This window comes from Hemitrygon akajei, chromosome 10 (assembly GCF_048418815.1).
Source record: "Hemitrygon akajei chromosome 10, sHemAka1.3, whole genome shotgun sequence".
In the NCBI taxonomy this organism is placed as follows: Eukaryota; Metazoa; Chordata; class Chondrichthyes; order Myliobatiformes; family Dasyatidae; genus Hemitrygon; species Hemitrygon akajei.
Window position 1 is genome coordinate 142,804,895 of NC_133133.1, and position 19,947 is coordinate 142,824,841.

Here is a 19,947-nt window from a genome sequence, read left to right on the forward strand (position 1 = left end):
CAAGAAAGTTAAACTATGAGTGAAATAAAGTTTATACAATAATAAATGGAAAAAAAGTAAATCATCAATATGCCTCTACTTCCTCAGGACCCCAAACCCTACCAGTTTTTATTGATGCACATAGAAAACATTCAAAGTAAAGTCAGTATCAAACTGCATATATGTTACAATATACTACCTTGAGATTCATCTTCTGGCAGGCATTCACAGGAAAACAGAATAAAATAGAATTTGTGAAAAGCTATGCCTAAACAGACAAAGATTGACAAACAACCAATGTCCAAAAGCAAACAAAATGTGCAAATAAGATACAGTACTGAGAGCAAGTTGTGAAGAGTTCTTGAAAAGGAGTTTATAGGTTGTAGAATGAGTTCAGTGTGGTGATTGAAGTTATCCAGGCATCCTTTTTGAATGCATAGTTATTTGGTATGGCAACTGCTCTGCATGTGAGTGCAGAAACTGCAGAGTTGTGAATACAGCTCAGAACATCGTGGAAACCAACCCTGCCCACTATGGACTCTATCTGTACTTCTCATTACCTCAGTAAAACAGCCAGCATTATCAAAGACCCCACCCAACTGAGATTTTCTCCCTTCTTCCCTCTCTCACCGGACAGAAATTGGACAGACTCAAGAATGGGGTTCTCACCTGGCTGTTGCAAGACAATTAAACGGTTCCCTAGTCCAGTAAGTTGGACTCTAGGCTTCACCGTTTCCTTTGTTGTGATCTTGCACCTTCTTCATTACCTGCCCTGCACTTTCTCTGTAGTTGCTACACTTTATTTCCATTGTTATTGTTTTACCTTGTTCTATCTCAGTTTATTGTGTAATGATCTAATTGAAGCGTTTCACTGTATTTTGGTACGTGACCATAATAAACCAATTCCAGTTCCAAATTGCATGGCTGCTGCTGAACCAGACAATAGTATTGAAACAGTCTGGAGAAGCGATGCCTTCCTCTGTGGCAGGGGTTCCCAACTTTTTCTTATGCCTTGGACCAATACCATTACACAAGGGGTCAGTGGACCCAAAGTTGAACTCCTTTTCTATTGTTTGACTCAGAGAATGTGATATTCTATTGGCTCTGCTCCTGCCCCCTTCTCTCTGCTCCTCCATGTTTGCTCATTTATTTTGACCTGAAACTGTTTCTTGGTTTTTATACATAACTCTCATATGCTAACTCGTGTACCTTTGCACATTTTTTGTTGGTTTCATCCATTATAAGCTCCGTTAATATTTATAATAGGCATTACCTTTGAGTAGAGGGACCTGGCCCTAACGTGGGCAAATAGGATTAGCTTAGATTGACATCTTGGTTGGAATGGTCAAGGCAGGCTTTAAGGACCTGATTCTATACTGCCCAATTTTATGATTATATCTGTGTAGTAACTTTTATTTGTGCTGAAGGCAGAAACTAGTAACCATATTAGTCAAAGTATTTGGAACTAGACAAAATATTTTTGTACATTAAGCAACGGGGTCAGATTTCTGACATCAGATTTTACATTTTAACATTGGGGAAATAAGAAAAAAAACTTGTAAAGTGCAATCTTACCCTTAAAGTGCATTATAGGTGATTGAAGTATTGTGGCGACCCACTTCCCAGCGCACTCGAACCGGCTCACAAAGCGGTGTACGCCGGCATTGAGGCTGGTCCCAAAGAGGGCGCCAAGCCTGCTTCACCAGCAAGGGGAAAAGCCCGCGCGCGGGACGGGACTATGAATATGCGCCCCCTACAGCATTCCCGCCCTGGGGAGGGTGGGAACAGGAAGGCTTTAAAGCGAGGCTGCGAAGTTTGAATAAAACTCTTTTACAACTGCAACTCATCGACTGCGTGTCGTTATTTCAGCGCTGTGTGTAGCACACCGCTACAGTATTTCTGTTTTTGCACTATTTTTAATTTAACAAATATACATACATATACTCACTGTAATTCATTTATTTTTTCTCTATTTTTTCATGTATTACATTGTATTGCTGCTGCTAATTTAACAAATTTCGTGACATATGCCGGTGATATTGAACCTGATTCTGAACTGGAGCCAATTTTGCACTGTAGAAAAAAGCAGCTTGTTTCTGCACTGCATGCATCAGACTGCAATACAAGTGATGTTATTATCTGTTTAGAAATGCTGTTTGAAAAACAGATATTGGCCAAGATATCTGGGATGTGTCTCCTGCTGAATAATGCCATGGAATCTGTCATAGCCACCTGGAAGAACAGGCAGAATCTTGATTCAGAATCTCATCCTCAATATTAGACTATTGTCACCTAGACAGTGTGTCTTGCTCATCAGTATTTGCTAATAAATAATGCTATTAACCATGCTGTTACTTTATGCCAGCAATTGAAATAGTTCTGAGTTGCCTCACTCCATACTCTTTAAAAACTACGCTTAGTCTTGATGCTCTACATGCAATGTCAGCAAGTAATTGAACTTAAATAGTAAAGATATTTGATTAAACCAGTGGAAAAATATCAGTAAGATAAAATTCCATATGTCACAAGGCAATATTCTAAAAAATTTGTAAAAATGTAGACCACAAGGGAACACTGGAAAATGCATTCCTCTTTGGTGCATTTCTGTTTCTGCAATTAGCAGATAGATGAATATCTGGAATGTAATAGTTGGAAGTGAGGGAGAAGGAAAATGCTACCAAAAGACAGAGTCTCTCTTGTGTTGTGATGACAAATCAAAAGCGACATTTGCTTCTTAACTGTAGAGGTTATAGTGTTGTGTAAGTGAGCTTGCTGTTTACAAGTTGGTTGGTGCATTGCTTACAATATGACCTCTCAACAAAGGAATTTTAGATCCTGAAAGTGATTCAGTCTTGTCAAAGGTAGGTCAATCAGGTTAAGGTGTTGCATTCAAGCAGATGTTTCAGTAGTAATTCTGGAGAAACCATATTTCCATTATTAAAACTGATGCTTATATTTTTGTATAGTGATTTGAGCAATTACTGCAGATCTATTTATGTTAACAGTTAAAATCCTTTGCACTTTTATGACGTGCAGAAAAACATACCATTAATTTGGGTTGCTTAACTTTTTATATGAAACAAATTGTTATGCCACAGTAGATATCAGGAGAAATTATTCTACAACTCTTTTATATTATATCATGCTTAAATGACTGAGCAGCAATTGGGTTCTTATCCATTCCTAAACATACTGGCACAGAAAATTTAATAATTGAAGTTAAAGGATGAATTGAAATTCTATGGAGTTTTCAATAACTGCAGTCGTCCCTAAATGCTTTAATGTCAGAAGTAATTACTGTTGTAATGTGTGTCTGCCAGGGCTCAAGTTATTGCTGTGTCTTGGAGTTGGAAGGTTTGGGGCTCAAGTCTTATCCCAGAGACTTGTTGCAGTCTGAGAGGATGCCGTACTATTGGAGGTGCCAGTCCTTTGATAGGACATTCAACCAATCTACCCTGCCAAATGCGGGTAATAGATCCTGTGGCATCACATTGGAAAAGGAGCTGGAGAGCTGTTTTATTCCAATAATCATCCCTCAATTTATATACAGGGAAACTGATTAATAATTAGCTGACTTTTTTCTGACTAAGCACTTAATACTTAGGGATAGGTCACCTGTAATCCTCATACAGCCTTTCAGTGCTTGAGACTAATGTAAGAGAAGCATTTTGGTCAGTGCAGAACCTAACAGGTAGAGCAAGGACGTTTTAGAGTAACTCCAGAACATAAGCACCATGCTGCACAGATAATGACTGAAACAAAGTTTGCAGGATTTTATTATTTAAATTATTCAGATTTCCATATTCAAACTTAAATATGTTGCGATTCCGCTTTTTGGGGTGGGATTTCCAATTCGGAATTGATTAAGCCCAAAGATGGGAACTCCTGGTAGAAAATTCGTCTTAGAGGATACAGGTTGAACTACCTTTACTCAAAAATCCGAAAAACTCCTGAAATATGTAATTTTTTTTTTAGCACTGGCATGACGTCACAAATGGACAATTCCACAAGGTGCTGGCAAGTTTCCCAGGCAATGCACAGGTCTCTGCATACAACAGACAGTTCTGAGAAGTGACCTCACATAGAACAAAGAACAATACAGCACAGTACAGGCCATTTGGCCCACAATGTTGTGCTGACCCTTAAACCCTGTCTCCCATTAAACCCTCCACCTTAAATTCCTCCGTATACCTGTCTAGTAGTCTTTTAAATTTCACTAGTGTATCTGCCTCCACAGACTCAGGCAGTGCATTCCACACACCAACCACTTTCTGAGTAAAAAAAAATGCTTCCTCTAATATCCCCCTTGAACTTTCCTCCCCTTAAGTTAAAGCCATGTCCTCTTGTATTGAGCAGTGGTGCCTTGCATAAGAGGCGCTGGCTGTCCACTTTGTCTATTCCTCTTAAAAGTTAATGACAGATAGAACAACACTGCATAAAGCAAAAGTGAAGATCTCAATCATGTATTGAAAGAATGGATTCATCATGGTCGAAATGATTATATGCTGCTTAAAGGTATGCTGATCATGAAACAAGCAAAGATCTATCACAACAAACTGAAAATTGAATGTAATTGTGAATATTCAGCAGGTTGGTTGCAGAAATTTAAGAAAAGACATGACATTAATTTTTTTAAAGATTTAAAACATTTTAAAGATAAAGCGTCTGCTGATCACAAAGCAGCAGAGAAATTCATTGAGTTTGTGAAGATCGTCGCTGATAAAAATCTAACACCAGGACAAGCCTGAAAAGCAGATTTATACCTTGCATAAAATCTAAAATATGCAAATACACAGTACTTTAATCAAAACACAGCACTGTGGCTGGAGATAGGTTGTTGTTCAACAGCTGATGATACTCTGAACATATATTTCCATTAGATTAATAGTATGTAATAATTTTTGGTGTTAATCACATATGTGTGATGAACAAGTGTAAGACAAAGACTGGAAATTATGGTGATCCCAAGATATCTTGTTATATATTCCAAAATCCAGAATCTGAAATACTTCTGGCCCCAAGCATTTCAAATAAGGGGTAATCAGCCTGTATTATTATTGTGATTGATCTTGGAATACTACTGTAAGAACTTGCCCACTGAGCAATATTTATTGCAGGTTTCTGTGTTTTCTGTGCTTATCAGTTTAAGAAGGTCTGGATATATTTTACTTCTGTAGCCTTCTGAAGAGCAAGAATGTGGCGGCTACACTGCTTTGGTTTTTTTTCTATTAAACCTTGCAGCATTAAAATTAGGAATTTATACTCCTTGTCTCTTGTATCAGTCAGTCATTTTTTTTTACCATGTTAAAGGCCCAAGAGGGGCCAAATCAATTATTGGTTTCGTGCAGGAGAGGGGGGAGGGTTGATTTTTTTAGGGTTTTGATTGGATGTTTACAGTGGGAATTCTTCCTCATTTCATCCTTTGCTAGACATGATATGGATTTTTTGTGCATTTTGACAGTCAGTACTCTCAAAAAAAGAAAATGAAGGATACTCCTTGCGCTTTTATGGTGAACTCTTAAAGATGTATTCAGCATAAGGAGCATCATTCTTGTTCTAATTATAGCTGTTACCGCCACATAAGTACCTACTGATTAATTGCATTGAGCTTCTGGTTTTGTGAGTTGTTGAGATTAGGGTCAGTTGATGGTCAGTAAAACAATCAATTTCTTTATTGTTTAGAAGCCATGACTCTTTCTTGTATTTGTTTTCCAGTGTTATAGTTTCAGCCTAAACCTACCAAGGGTTTTTGTGTCACAGCACCAAATCATTTGCTTCATGTTACCATCCTCAGCACTGCTGTATTTAGTGATAAGACAAAGTTCTTTATACCTTGGAATTGGAATTGCTGAATTCTGATCACCCTATGTATGTGAGGAGGATATCTGCATTCATGGAATTCATTAGGGTATATATCTCCTGTTTGTATCCAATATGAAAATTTAGGTTTTATCTTTCCAATCAGGTGATGATAATTATGGAAGGAAACTGGTTATTTTTAGCTGCTGTCGAATGCCTCCTTCCCATCAACTCAACCACCGGAAGTTGCTTGAGTAAGTTAATTTTCTGAAACAAAACCTTTTCGTAGACAACTGCATGAATCACGTTGACGATTATGCACTCTCCCCACTAATCTATACCATTTTAGTAACATTTTTTTAACTTTGAATTGAAACAGTGTTTTAAACTTCCATAATTAATTTCACATAAGATCAAAAAATGTTGTATGTGTTTGATAAATTATAGAATGTTTTTAAATAACTCTTTAAAAAAAATTACACTTTTGTGAAATAAAATGTGTTGAATAACTTGCATTTGTTTACACTAAAATAACTCCAACAAAGGTGGAACATTCCATAAAACAAATATGGGCTACATGGAAAAGCCTATCTGTTTGTGTACTCCCAGTTCTGCCTTTCTCCTTCCCTCTCTCAAAATAATCATTTTGAGCACTTCTCATACAAACAACGTTGTTCAAAGTGCTTTACAATGGGATAAATTGCAAACATGAAAATGAGACAAAATGATGTTAGTTAAAAGCAGGATGAAATGAGTAGGTTTTGAACTGCAGATTAAAAGTGCCCCCTGAATCTGCATCCCTTTATAGTTTTATATTTATTATTTTTTACATTTTATAGTTTTATATTGAGTTCCACAGCGTAGGAGTGTAGTTCAGAAAAGCTGACCGGCAAACTCTCTTGAGGAAGATTGTTTAAATTTTAAGAGACCAGCAGAAGAAGACCTGAGAGCTCGAGCAGGATTATAAAACAAAAACTTTCCTGATGTACTCCAGTTCCAGACCATTGAGAGATTTAAAAACAAGTAAGAGAACTTTAAAAAGCAATTCTAAAAGATAAAAGATAAGATCTAAAAAAGATCTAAAAGATAATGGAAACCAATGCAGAGTGGTTAGGACAGGAATTATACGCTCCTAACTAAAACCTAACGCTAGGTTTTAGTTAAAAGTCTAGCAGTAGTGTTCTGAATAAGCTGTAGATTGCTTTGGCAGGGCAGTAAAAAGTGCACTGCAGTACCTAGTCTATTCAATATAACATCATTTGAATGTACATTTGAAATATTTCTTAAATGTGGAAATGCTCCTCTGGTCACTTCCTTTATGTGAGATTTTAAAAACTCAAATCTGAATCAAAGATGAGACCCAAGGTTGTCAATTCTTGATGAATTTGGCTCCTTTTGTAAAAATCAGAAGTTTATTTCTTTTGTCTTTGGGACCAACTGTAAGTATTTCAGTTGTATCTTCATTTGGGTTTAGGAAATTATGGCTCATCCATTTATTTATTGCAGCCATACAAGAAGTCTGAGAAGATGGGGTGTAATCATCGTCACGTTCAACGAGATATACAATTGCGTGTCATTTGTACAGAGTGAAGTTATGGCTATATCTGCACATGTTCTGTCCATAACATCAAAAGCGCATGTGCACATCTGCAAAAGCTGTCAAATTTAAGTTCCTATATGCAGTCTCACAGCACTCCGATGCATGTCATTATCATTCTGTTGCAACAATGTTGGGGGTGGGAGGGGGAGTGGTAAATTGACATGTTGGGTTCCTCCAAATACAAGTTCTCTTTGTTAACTGAAGTTAAAGACTAGTCTGACAGCGCCATCTTGTGGAATATAACATATGGGATATTAGTATTCCCACATGTAATTCCTTCCTTTGTCCTCTGTGCAACATATTTTTCCACTACTAATGCTGATGTGCAGATGAGTTGCTGACTTTTCAACTGCCCTCCGTAGTCAGTGCACATTTTAAGTGCCTGGTTGTTGTTTCACTCACTTTGAGGAGTAGCCTCTGTCACTTGCTTGCAGCAGGGGATAATAAATTTCCATTTTTTTATTATTATTGGGTGGTCTGTTTCGTAACTTACGCAAAAATCATAATACACACTGCTTAAGTTAAGATTCCTTTTCTCTCAGATTTAATTGTGGTGAGCGTGTTCAATCGATAGATTGCTCCAGTTTGCTTCCTATGGTCAATTAATTTGGCTAAATTTTGAGGCCCTCCATGGTCAGCGTCGACCATGGATATTGTGTCCTTGCTGTCTACGTGATGTGCAAGTCAGGGCAGTATGGTAGAAGACCATAAGAAATGGGAGCAGAAGTATGCCATTCGGCCTATCTACTAGCCCAATATGAAAAGCAAGCTGTCGCCCATTCACCAGGTTCTCCGTGCAGCTGATGAAGCCAAAGGAAGGTACGGTTTGGCACCAGCAGCATCGCAGGATTTGCTGATCAGCATTGAACTCAATGTAGGATTGCCTTAGGGATTTCACCTCCGGGCTTTTCCTTGGGGTTTACTCCCGAAGCCTTCTCCAGGAGTGGGTATAGCTGTAAAGCAGAGGAGGTTTGAGATCAGACATTTCCTCCTCTTGGGTGAGCTGCCAACCATGCCTGACAAGCCCTATCTGCCTGAAGTGACCAGTTTTAAGGAGCCAGTAACCTGCCTTTGCCCCTTCCCCTTCCACCGGGCTAGGTAACGTGCAGGCCGGGAGCTGGACCTGGTTGCCAGAGGCTACTTGAAACGCACGCCATTGGGAGCATTTAATAGGTATTCAGCGCCTATCCCCAATACCACCCCAGGCTATGACAACCTCAAGGAACCCTTAAAAAATTAAAGATTAGCTTGTCACATGTACATCTAAATATACAGCAAAATGCATTGTTCACATCATTGAACACAGTCCGAGACTGGGAGGGTCGTTTGCAAGTTTTGCCACACTTTCAGCGGTAACGTAGTATGCTCACATCTCACTAACCAGTGCACCTTTGGAATTTGGGAGAAAACCAGGGCACCTGGAGGAAACTCTTGGTCACGGGGAGAACGTACAAACTTCTTGCGCTCTTTGGTGGGAATTGGACCCCAATCGCTGGCACTGCCAAGCATTTTGCCAGCTGTTACGTTATTGTTCCACCGTGGACTCCCTGCATTTGTTCTCGTAAAACATTTTCCAGATTTGCCACTTCCTTAGCGCTGGGAGAAATCTGCAGCATTTTATAGATTTTGCTTGAAGTTGGAGGTCTTGACGTGAGGATTATTTGGAACTTCATCCAATGATATCTGTGTTGCAAGAATTGACAGATGGAGGTGTTTGGAGTAGGTAGAGCAGAAGCTGGCCAGGCATGCAGTTTTTTTTTGGGAGATCATTAACAATCTGCAGTTGATGGATGAAGAGAGACTTTGGCGGTAATAAACCTGCTTCTCCTTGCTCCTTCTTGTAGATAAATATATGCTTAAAGACTTGATGTTTAGGGCTGAAAACTTTATTCTCCCGACATCTATCCTCATAGTCAGGAGAGAAAATAAACTGTAGTTCTACAGGATTCTGCAGGATTATTACACAGAGGCTCGTGCAGTGATTTTAGCCTGGGATAGAGTGACAGCCAGCGTCTCTTCCCCAGGGCACCACTGCTCAATACAAGAGAACATGGCTTTAAGGTAAGGGGTGGGAAGTTCAAGGGGGATATTAAAGGAAGGTTTTTTTTTTACTCAGAGAGTGGTTGGTTCATGGAATGCACCGCCTGAGTCAGTGGTGGAGGCAGATACACTAGTGAAATTTAAGACACTACTGGATAGGTATATGGAGGAATTTAAGGTGGGAGGATATATGGGAGGCAGGGTTTAAGGGTCGGCACAACATTGTGGGCTGAAGGGCCTGTACTGTGCTGTATTGTTCTATGTCTCTCACTGTTTAACTATTCCCACCATCCTTCCCCGACCCCCATCCTCCACTGCCACTTCGATAAGAGAATTTCTTCTAAGTTGACACTCAGAAACCTGTCATATTTTGTTCAGATTAATCTTTCTATGTCTGTTGATATTTTATTAATATTAAAAATATTAATATTTTTCTTTGTCATTGGTCATAATAGGCTTGGACAGGTTTAAGTTTGGATGTGACAAGCTTGTGTTTTGTTAATTAGTCAGCACTGCAGTAAATAATTTGAAGTAATCTACTTTGCTTTCTACCCTGTCTAGGTACCTGAAGTACACACTGGATCAGTATGTCGAGAGTGATTATATTCTGGTTTACTTTCACTACGGCCTGAAAAGCAGCAATAAGCCATCTTTAAGCTGGTTGCAGAATGCCTACAAGGAATTTGACAGAAAGTAAGACGGGTTCTTCCAAGTTATTCAACCTATGCTCAAAAGCAAGTTACTCAGTATTAAGGATCCAGTTTAATTTTCTGTATAGCCCATGCTCATATTCTTGGCTTATTTTAGTCTCTGTGTGAGACTGTTGATAATAGTTCAATTTAATATCAGAGAATGTATGCAGTATACAACCTTACTCTTGGCAGAGATCCATGAAATGGAAGGGGGAGAAAACTAAGGAATGACAGAAAATGTTATAACCTCACAGCCCCCACCCCATGCAAAATGGTGGGTCTTAACCTTTTTTGTCGCAGTTGTACATGCTGGATTTTTCGTTGAAGTTAACACTGCCCAAGCTGAGTACACTGATGTAGGAATGCTGCTTTGTCACAAGTACATTGTCACGTTAAACCTGTGCGATGGCTTCATTACTGAAACCACAGAAGATCATTATAGATGGCAAGTCTAGTGAGTGGGGAAAAAAATGAATTTTTTGCTTTTGGAACAGGTGTGTCAGAATATTATTTTTAACAAATATAGTCAGGGAAGTGCGTACTTGCTAGTAGCTGTGTTTAGCATGTTACTGACAGTATAAATATTTCCGAAACCATTAGTGCTGATTAAACGGCATTTTAAAATGCATTGATCAATATCATTACAGTTGAAAAATGAAATGGAATGAGCATGAGTATATATCATTCTCATTACCAAAGCATCTCAAATGAAAAGAGTAAATGCTGGAAATATTTTATTTAGAAATACAGGATGGTAAACAAACCCTCCAGCCCATCAAGCCTGTGCTGCCCAGTTACACCGAAGTGACTAATTAACTCACTGACTGGTACATCTTCAGGATGTGGCAGGAAACTGGAGCACCCAGAGGAAACCCATGAGGTCACGGAGAGAACGTACAAACACCTTACTGAGAGCAGAGGAATTGAGCCCACATCACTAGCGCTGTATTAGCATTGTGCTAAGCACTACACTACCGTGCTGCCCCAAAGATATATTCAACCAATAGGAAGGATCTGGGAAAAGAAGAATAATGCTTTGTGTTGATGTGACCTTCCATCTGAAATGTTCTTGCAGGCGGACAATTTACTTGGGCGGGATCCTGTGATCTGCAGTAAAAGACCTATTCAGGGTGGGTGGTGAGTGAAATCTTGTGCCCTCCCTTGAATAGGAATCCACAATCTATCTTGACAGCCTGGAGTAGTCCGATAGGACCTGGGTGAAGCAACACGGCTCCAACACAAATGACGGCATGTGCCAGCAGTAACAACCTGACTATATTCAGCTCAAGCTCTGTTTTCATATGGCAGGAAGTGGCAGCTTAGGATATGTCCTTAGATTCTGCAGTAGGATTTTAAATGCCACACTGTTTGCTGCTTTGGGCAGGTGTCCTGTCACTTAGCCAGACATTCACTTGAAACACTTCCACTGAGCAACCTTAACTCAAACCTATAATTTTCCTTTTCTGATGGACCCAAGGTTAGATAACTTATGTAAATCTTCCCATATTTGATACAAAAATGTATATTTAATCCAGGGTTCTTTTATCAGTGTTGGGCTCCTGGGTACATGTTTGACTTTGTTACTGTTGCTGCATTCAGAGATTAATTTTCCCTTTCTTGTCTGGAGTCTGGTGTTTTGAACAATTCCAACCTGCAGTTGTGGAGGTTTCCAGTTTCTGGTCATTATCAGCTGAATGGTGATAGATCTCCTGTAGTTTTCATACTAACTTCTCAGGCATCATATTCAGTTTAAGGGTTTTTTTTAACAACATTGACAGATTCATTTCCAGATTGTTTTCAGATGTGTACTCAGATGAATGGGCAGTCTCACTTGGGGTGATATATGCATAGTGAATTCCTGACTCGACTGAAATATTGTCCTGTTTCCATGAATTCTGTCACCTTTGTATTGTCATAGTTGAATTGCAATGCCTGGGAGACAGGAGCCTGAGATTTAAAGGGCATATCGGGTGATAGAGGACCCTGAGTTTAGAATCATTTTATGTGCTAAATTGTGCAGGTGTCCAACTTCCACAGGATGAATCTGCCCCTGTCAAACAGAAAATCACACACTTGAGCCGATTAACAAGAGTACAGAGGTTATAATCTATGATCAGGTGTTGGAAAATTCTCTTGCTTTCCCCGGAGAGGTCAGGGGTTTCCCGCCTCAGCCATTGGCTTAAGGCTGCTGGGAGTGACGAGGTGCGTGGAGTGCAGTAGCTGGGCAGTAGCCTTGAAGAGAACACGCGGCAGCTTTTAGTGGGTGCCTCCCTTCTTGGTTATGAGGGGAGAGTACGGGTGAATAAGGGAGTGATGGGGAAGGAGGAGGAAAGGAACTAAAAGTGAAGGGGGAACAAAGATGCAGAGGCTAGGAAGAATGAAGCAGGCATTTAGAGGACAGGGAACTGAAGGAGGGAGGGAATCAAGGTGGTGCTTCAACAAAAAGAGTGCGCAGGATTGTGAATCAGTGCATCTGGGTAAATGCCTGTGCAGCAGATCTCCTTACCGTTGTACCAAGATGTCACACTGTTAACCCCCCCCGGTAGTGGATGATGTGCAAGAACAATTCCACTTGGAGAGGACTTGCATGCAGGCATCTCGGTTTTTTGGGATTGGAACAGAAGCAAGTTATATTCTGTCCTGAGGGACTCTCTAAGCAGAAGATTTGCTTCTGCCAAAGTTCACCTGTAGTTGGAATTGGTTAACCAATGCTAATTCCTGAAAATCATTCGGTACACTAAGTCCCTCATATTGAAGAGGCCCAGTCTGCCACAGAAGATGCCCAGTTTCATTTTGACATCTGGGCTGAGTTATTGAGATTGATAGCACTTTGGTTAAATGTAGACCGGAGAGCAGGCTTGTGGTCGGCTGAAAGTTAAAAGGGAGAATAAATGACAGACAGGGAAATGGTGTATTAAAGTGGAAGGAGTGCAAATAAATCATCACATCACCTGGAGAGATTGTTAGCTCATAAGGCAGTGAAGCACAGAGGCGGAATTAGGGCTTTCAGCTCATCGAGTCTGCTCCGCCATTCGATCATAGCTGATTTCCCTCTGAACACCATTCTTCTCCTCCTCCTGCCCATACTCTTTGTTGCTCTTACAAATCAAGAGCCTATCAACCTGCACTTTAAATACACCCAATGACTTGGCATCCACAGCTGTCTGTGGCAATGCATTCCACAGATTCACCACACACTGACTAACTAAAGGAATTCAGTCCACATCTTTGTTCTAAAGGGATATCCTTCTATTCTGAGCCTTACCTTCTGTTCCTAGACTCTGCCACTAATGTAAACATATTCTCCATGTCCACTCTATCCAGGCTTTTTGATATTTGACCAGCTTCAATGAGATCTTCCTCATTCTTCTAAACTCCAGTGAGTACAAGTGCAGAGCCATCAAACACTCCTCATACGATAACCCTTTCATTCTCATGGCCCTCCTCTGGATGCTCTCCAATGGCAGCACATCCTCCCTTAAGTACGGGGCCCAAAATGGCTCCAAATGTGTTCTGACCAAAGGCTGAAGAAGTCAGAAACAGTTCAATATCACTGCCATGTGTTATGAAATTTGTTGTTTTGCAGCAGCAATACAGTGCAATACATGAAATATTCTACAAATTACAATAAGAAATGTATATTAAAGATTAAATTGAGGAAGTGGACTGCTGTACCTCCTCTGTGGTGGTAGTAATAAGAAGAACACATGTCTGGGTGATGGGAGTTTCTAATGATGGGTGCCACCTTTTTTTTTTGAGGCATCACCTTTTTGAAGATGTCCTCTGCTGGGGAGGCTAGTGCCCATGATGGAGCTGGCTGAGTTTGCGAGCCTCTGCAGCTTTTTCAGCTCTTCAGCAGTAGTCCTTCATATCAGTCGGTGATGCAACCACTTAAAAAAAACTCTTATGATATATCTATAGAAATTTGGTAGTTTTCAGTGACATACAAAATCTCCTCAAACTTCAAATGAACTATAGCCGGCAGTGAGTCATCTTTGTAATCACATCAATATACCTACCTTCCCCCTCACCTGGCTTCGCCTATCACCTTCCAACTTGTAGTCCTTCCCTTCCCCACCTTCTAATTCCAGCCTCTTCCCACTTGTTTCCCATTCTTGATGAAGAGCCTTGGTCCAAAATGTTGACTGTTTATTCCTTTTCTTAGGTGCTGCCTGACCTGCAGAATTCCTCCAGCATATTGCATGTGTTACTCAATATGCTGGGCCAAGATAGATTTTCAGATAGGTGTTGACAACCAGGAACTTGCCCATTCTCCCAATCTGTGAACTCGTACTGCAGACTCCCTGCTTCCTCAACAGTACCTGCCCCTCTAACTATCTTTATATCACTGGCAAACTCAGCCACAAAGCCAGCAGTTCTGTCATTTAGATCATAACATATAATGTGATAATTAGGGGACTGAGCACTGACTCCTCTGGTCACTGGCAGCCAACCAGAAACTGCCTCCTTTATTCTCACTCTTTGCCAGCTAGCCAATTTCTGTCCATACTGGTATCTTTTGTGTAATACCTTGGGCTTTTATCTTGTTTAGCAGCCTGATGTGCAGCACCATGTCAAAGGCCTCCTGAAAATCCAAGTAAACAAAATCCAGATTCTCCTTTGCTTATCCTGCTAAACTTCTTCAAAAAATGTTCGATGTGAAGCCACTCATAAGATGACTACAGTGGGAATTTTCAACATCTGTGCTTGAGAAATGTTTATTTTTTTTCTAGATACAAGAAAAATCTCAAAGCTCTTTATGTTGTACATCCAACAAACTTCATCCGAGTTCTCTGGAATATTTTTAAGCCACTTATAAGGTACGTTTAGTGAAAAGGTTTGTAATTCCTTTGATTAAAGTCCTAAGATCAAAATGTGGAAGAGAACAGTGGGATAGTTTTGGTTAGAAATCTTGACCACAGCTGCTAAAGAATACGTTCTCCCTTCCATCCAGCAATAGAGCAGGTGTCTACTTGCTTTAGATCATTGATCCCTTCTCACTGCAATAAATATTGTCTTGCACTTCTCACAGCCAAATGAGACTGTGCAGTTGTGGTCAGCAAAACAATGGAAGGTTTTAAGGAGCTGCATTGTTGATACAGGGTTGGCTTCCACAGTAAGTTGGAGTTAGTAAGAGTTCTGTGGTGGCAGGAAAGAATAACACATGCATTCGGAGGTTCGTCAAAGTGATCAATAAAAACAGAATCGTCCACTGGTACAGATAACTCTCTCCAACAGTTTTGTTATACCTTGTTTCTGATGTTTTATTTTTCTTTTATGCCCTATTCCCGATTTCTGGTTATTTTATGTACCTTCTATAGGTCATTTGTATCTTTCAAAACGTTTGTCTCCTGTGTGTCCTCGCAATTCTGACTCCAGCTATTTTTAAAATCTATCCTTTCCTTACTCGGCACATTGGTTTCATACAAAGCGAAACCTAATAGCATGAATGGCAGCGATGCTTCACTACCGGATGAACTCAGTGCTTTGTATGTCCACTTTGAAAGGGAGAACACAACTGCTGCACCTTATGACCCTGTGATCTCTGTGTCAGAGGCCGATGTTAGGCTGACTTTAAAGAGAGTGAACCCTTGCAAGGTGGAAGGTTCCAATGGAGTACCTGATAAGGCTCTGAAGACCTGTGCTGACCAACTAGCAGGAGTATTTGAGGACATTTTCAACCTCTCACTGCTATGGGCAGAAGTTCCCACTTGCTTCAAAAAGAAGAATGTGAGCTGCCTTAATGACCATCACTACAGCACAGGACAGAAAGAAGCTGCAGAGGTTTGTAAGTTTAGTCAGCTCCATCTTGGGTACTAGCCTACAAAGTACCCAGGATATCTACAGGGGTGGTATCTTAGAAAGGCAGCATCCATTATTAAGGACCTCCAACACCCAGGGCATGCCCTTTTCTCACTATTACCATCAGGAAGGAGTTACAGAAGCCTGAAGCCACACACTCAGCAATTCAGGAACAGCTTCTTCCCCTCTGTCATCTGATTCCTAAATGGACGTTGAACTCTTGGACACTACCTCCCTTTTTAATATACAGTATTTCTGTTTGCAGGTTTTTAATCCATTCAATATACGTATACTTATAATTGATTTAACTATTTTTTTTTTCGCTTCTGTATTATATCTTGCAATGAAGATAACAAATTTCACGTCACATGCTGGTGATAATAAATCTGATTCTGATATCCCTGCTACTTCTGAAGTGTATTTACTGCAAAAACTGGAACTTTGTGTTTTTCTTAGAGTAAGATGACCCCAGTCAATAAACACCACCTTTTTAGAGTTGGTCATTGGAAAAAGTATGTTTTATTGATTTGGAAATACACTCACTGGATTCTAGTTAATTGGAACACATCCGGACCCGTACATTTTGGCCCAATTAAGCCATTGCCCCAATTAGCCAGTTTCATGGAAATTGTTAGAAAAGTATTTTTTTAAAAAGACGAACTACTGTTTAACTGATTAACAAATTATATATTTGAATGAAATCCAGAGCAAATGCGAATACTACAGTACTATAAAACTGTATTAGTTCCTAATAGTTATCAATGGAGGAATTCAAAAACTGTATGCTGCCGTGTTCTTTTGATTAACTGTAAATGAATAATATTAGTGCAGACAACTAATGCGGATAATGCCTTTATACAATCCTTTTTGATGATTGCATACTCCAAATCTTCATTTTCATTATTGTAACATTAAAAATGCTTGTCGATACCTTCTTCCTAGTTCTCAATTTCTTGAAGTAGTGAAATTGTTTCATTTTAACGTGGCAGTTTCTGGCATTTCTCACTGAAATCTCAGTAGGCAAAACAGTTCTGAATTGCCTCACTATTTATTTCCCATCAACTCTCCATGACAAAAATTACTGCTTTTTTGAGTACAAACACCTGCAACTGATGCTATTTTTTTTTAACTGTTCACTGTAGTCACAGTGTAGTGTCTAACAGCCACACAAATGCATGTGACTGATGCTAGTTAGAAGCTCTTCAACAACAGTCTCCTGTCACACTGAAGTGGCATAGGGTCCCAAATAAATGAAGGGAATCCTGGCTATTTCCGTGATTAGTTTTTCTTCTTTTAAAGTTTGTCCCAAATAAGCAGCTGTGCCAATTAACCAAAGGCCCAGTTAACCAGAATCCACTGTAGTTTGTAATACCACCGTAAAGGTTTTTGTAACTTGTCTGTTGGTTTTTTTTTTCCAGTCATAAATTTGGAAAGAAGGTTATTTATGTAAATTACTTAAGTGAACTAAGAGAACATCTCAACTATGATCAACTCATCATTCCCCCAGAAGTGATCAGGTATGTTTAAGAATTATTTTTAACTATTGATTATTTCCTTTCATGGGGTCTTTCGGTTTTTCCTCTCGTGTAACCTAATGATGTAAAATAATGACCATGCTGGTTGCATGGTAGGCAATCAGAAATGCTATTGAAGGAAGCACTCAGAAATAGACTGCTCCATGCTGCTGTCACCTGCTCACTGGAAGTGAAGCGTTCAGTTGCTGGGGGCAGTTCAGTTGATGCTGGATCGGTCTTGGATAGCTGCATTTAAACCAGTGAGATGCCCAGCCTGCACTGTTTCCTGGAGCAACAGCCTTGCTGATGTACAAACTTGTGACACAGTGAAGTGCAGTAAAGCAACTTGGTTCTTGTCATTGCTGCTTGGATCATAAAAAGATTCAGCACAGAAGTGGGTTCTTCAGTCCACCAATCATCAGTCTCCCATTTATACTAATCATACATTAATCCCATTTTCCCTGCGTTCTGTCAGCTCCCCCAGCCCCTGATTCTCCCTCTCGCCAACACAGTAGGGACAATTTACAGCAGCCAAATGATCTCCTGACTTGAACATCTTTGGCATGTGGGAGGAAACAGGAGCACCTGGGGTGGAGACTACATGGTCACTGGAACAGTGTGCAAACTCCACACAGACAGCACCTAAGCTCAGAATTCAGCCTGAGTCTCTACTAGTGGCACCAATAGTGTTCCCCAATGGCAAACCACTTCCTGTACAAATTTAATGCCATGAGCTTTCCTTCATTGTCTCTGAATTTTTTGAAGTGAACTATATTGTCCAGATCATTTCTTCGGAGCTCTACAATACTAAATTAGTTGTTGTTCATTAAATTACAATGACCTTTCCTTCAGTGTTTTCATTCCCCTTCAAGCTGCTGATATTGTCCAGCTCATTGCTTTGGGTCACTGAGACATGATTATTTTTGACTAATTACAATGTTGTTGAGATAATTACAGATTCCTAAGTTCTCAATTTTAAATTTTACAACAGCATATGGCCCTCATCCCTCCTGCCTCTGCACTACACCCCCTGCCCAGAAGTTCCCATGCATTTGTAACTCTTAAGAGTCATAAACGTACAGCACTGTAGCAGTCATTTGTTCCACTGTCTATACCAACCATCACACCTATCTGCAGTAATCCTACTTACTTCCATATCTCTCTGTACCTTACTCATTCAAGTAGCTGTCAAGATGCCTACTGTCCCACCTACTCCGGCAGCTCATTCCAGACACCAGCTACACTTTACGTGGAAAAATTTATTTCTCAGATCCCCCTTAAATATCCTCCCTCTCTCAAAATTATGTCCTTTAGTTCTAAACACCAATAGGAAACAGAAGCCTATCCTGCCTCTCATGATTTTAAAATTCTCTGTAACATCTCGGGTAGATGGAGCTCGTCAGCTTGGGAAGGCAGTCCATCTAAGAGAGGGAAAACTCTGATTTTAAACCTCCGCTGCCTTGCGTCCATACCCACTCATGGGAAAGGCTTCAGGAGTAAACCCTGAGGACAAATCCGGAGCTGGAGTCCCTAAGGCAGTCCGACATTATCTTCAACCTCATTCTGGCAACTCCTGCGACGACACTGGTGCCAAGTTGTATCGGCCCTTGCCCTTCCCTTGGACAACATTGGTGGCGTGGAGAGGGGAGACTTGCAGCATGGGCAACTGCTGGTCTTCCATACAACCTTGCCCAGGCCTGCACCCTAGAAACCATTCCAGGCACAGATCCGTGGTCTCGTGAGACTAACGGATGCCACCACTATGATGTCACTTCTCGGCTCCTTTACCCCAGGATAAACAGACCTTATAACAATCTGCTTTTAACTCAACCCTCCAATCCAAGTAAAACCTTTGTGAATCTTCTCTCTGCACACTCCCTAACTAAGTCACATCCTTTCTGTGCTGACCAGAACTGCATACAATATTGGAAGTGCAGCATAACCAATGTTTTGAACAACTGTGATAAAGTCCTAGGTCCTGTACTTGTACCCTCAACCAGTGAGGGCAAGCATGCCGTACATTTTACGTACTACGCTGTGTTGCCACTGGAAGGGAACTTTTCACTTGTATCCAAAAGTCTCTGTGTTCAACAACACTTCCCAGAGCTCGCCACTTATTATGTGTGTATTGCTTGGGTTTAGCTTCCAAAATGCATGACTTCCCAATTGTCTGAATTAAATTGCATCTGCCATTCCTTTGCTCTCGGACAGGGTGTCTAATGATTAAAGACCCGAAACGCCCAATGACCCCAGGTTGCATTACTGAGGATGTGTCCCAAAGCACACCCAGTTCATTAAGCCAGGTGGTGTCCCACCACGATAATGAAAGGCATGGGCCAGATTAAAGTGGCTCCACTACACTACCCTATCCGCTATTGCACCTCATACCTCACCACACAAAACTCCACAACCTTATCTCTCCCAGCCTCACATATACATCTGCTAGTCCTACCCTCTAACCTAATCATAAGGTCCAAGGGGGCACATACCCCCGCTAATCTGAGGCGCACCCTGATTTAAC

The 19,947-nt window shown here is 40.5% G+C and overlaps 1 protein-coding gene across 6 annotated transcripts in view; it reads left to right on the top strand.

Moving 5' to 3' along the window:
* LOC140734746 (rho GTPase-activating protein 8-like) overlaps window positions 1-19,947 on the top strand; it is an 88,294-nt gene that overhangs the window by 25,834 nt on the left and 42,513 nt on the right. For all 6 annotated transcript variants that reach the window (XM_073059173.1, XM_073059175.1, XM_073059174.1 and 3 more), the window contains 4 exons: window positions 5,945-6,032; window positions 9,980-10,111; window positions 14,844-14,930; window positions 17,331-17,429. In XM_073059173.1, the coding sequence (XP_072915274.1) occupies window positions 5,945-6,032; window positions 9,980-10,111; window positions 14,844-14,930; window positions 17,331-17,429 (406 nt within the window). The remainder of the gene's footprint in view (window positions 1-5,944; window positions 6,033-9,979; window positions 10,112-14,843; window positions 14,931-17,330; window positions 17,430-19,947) is intronic.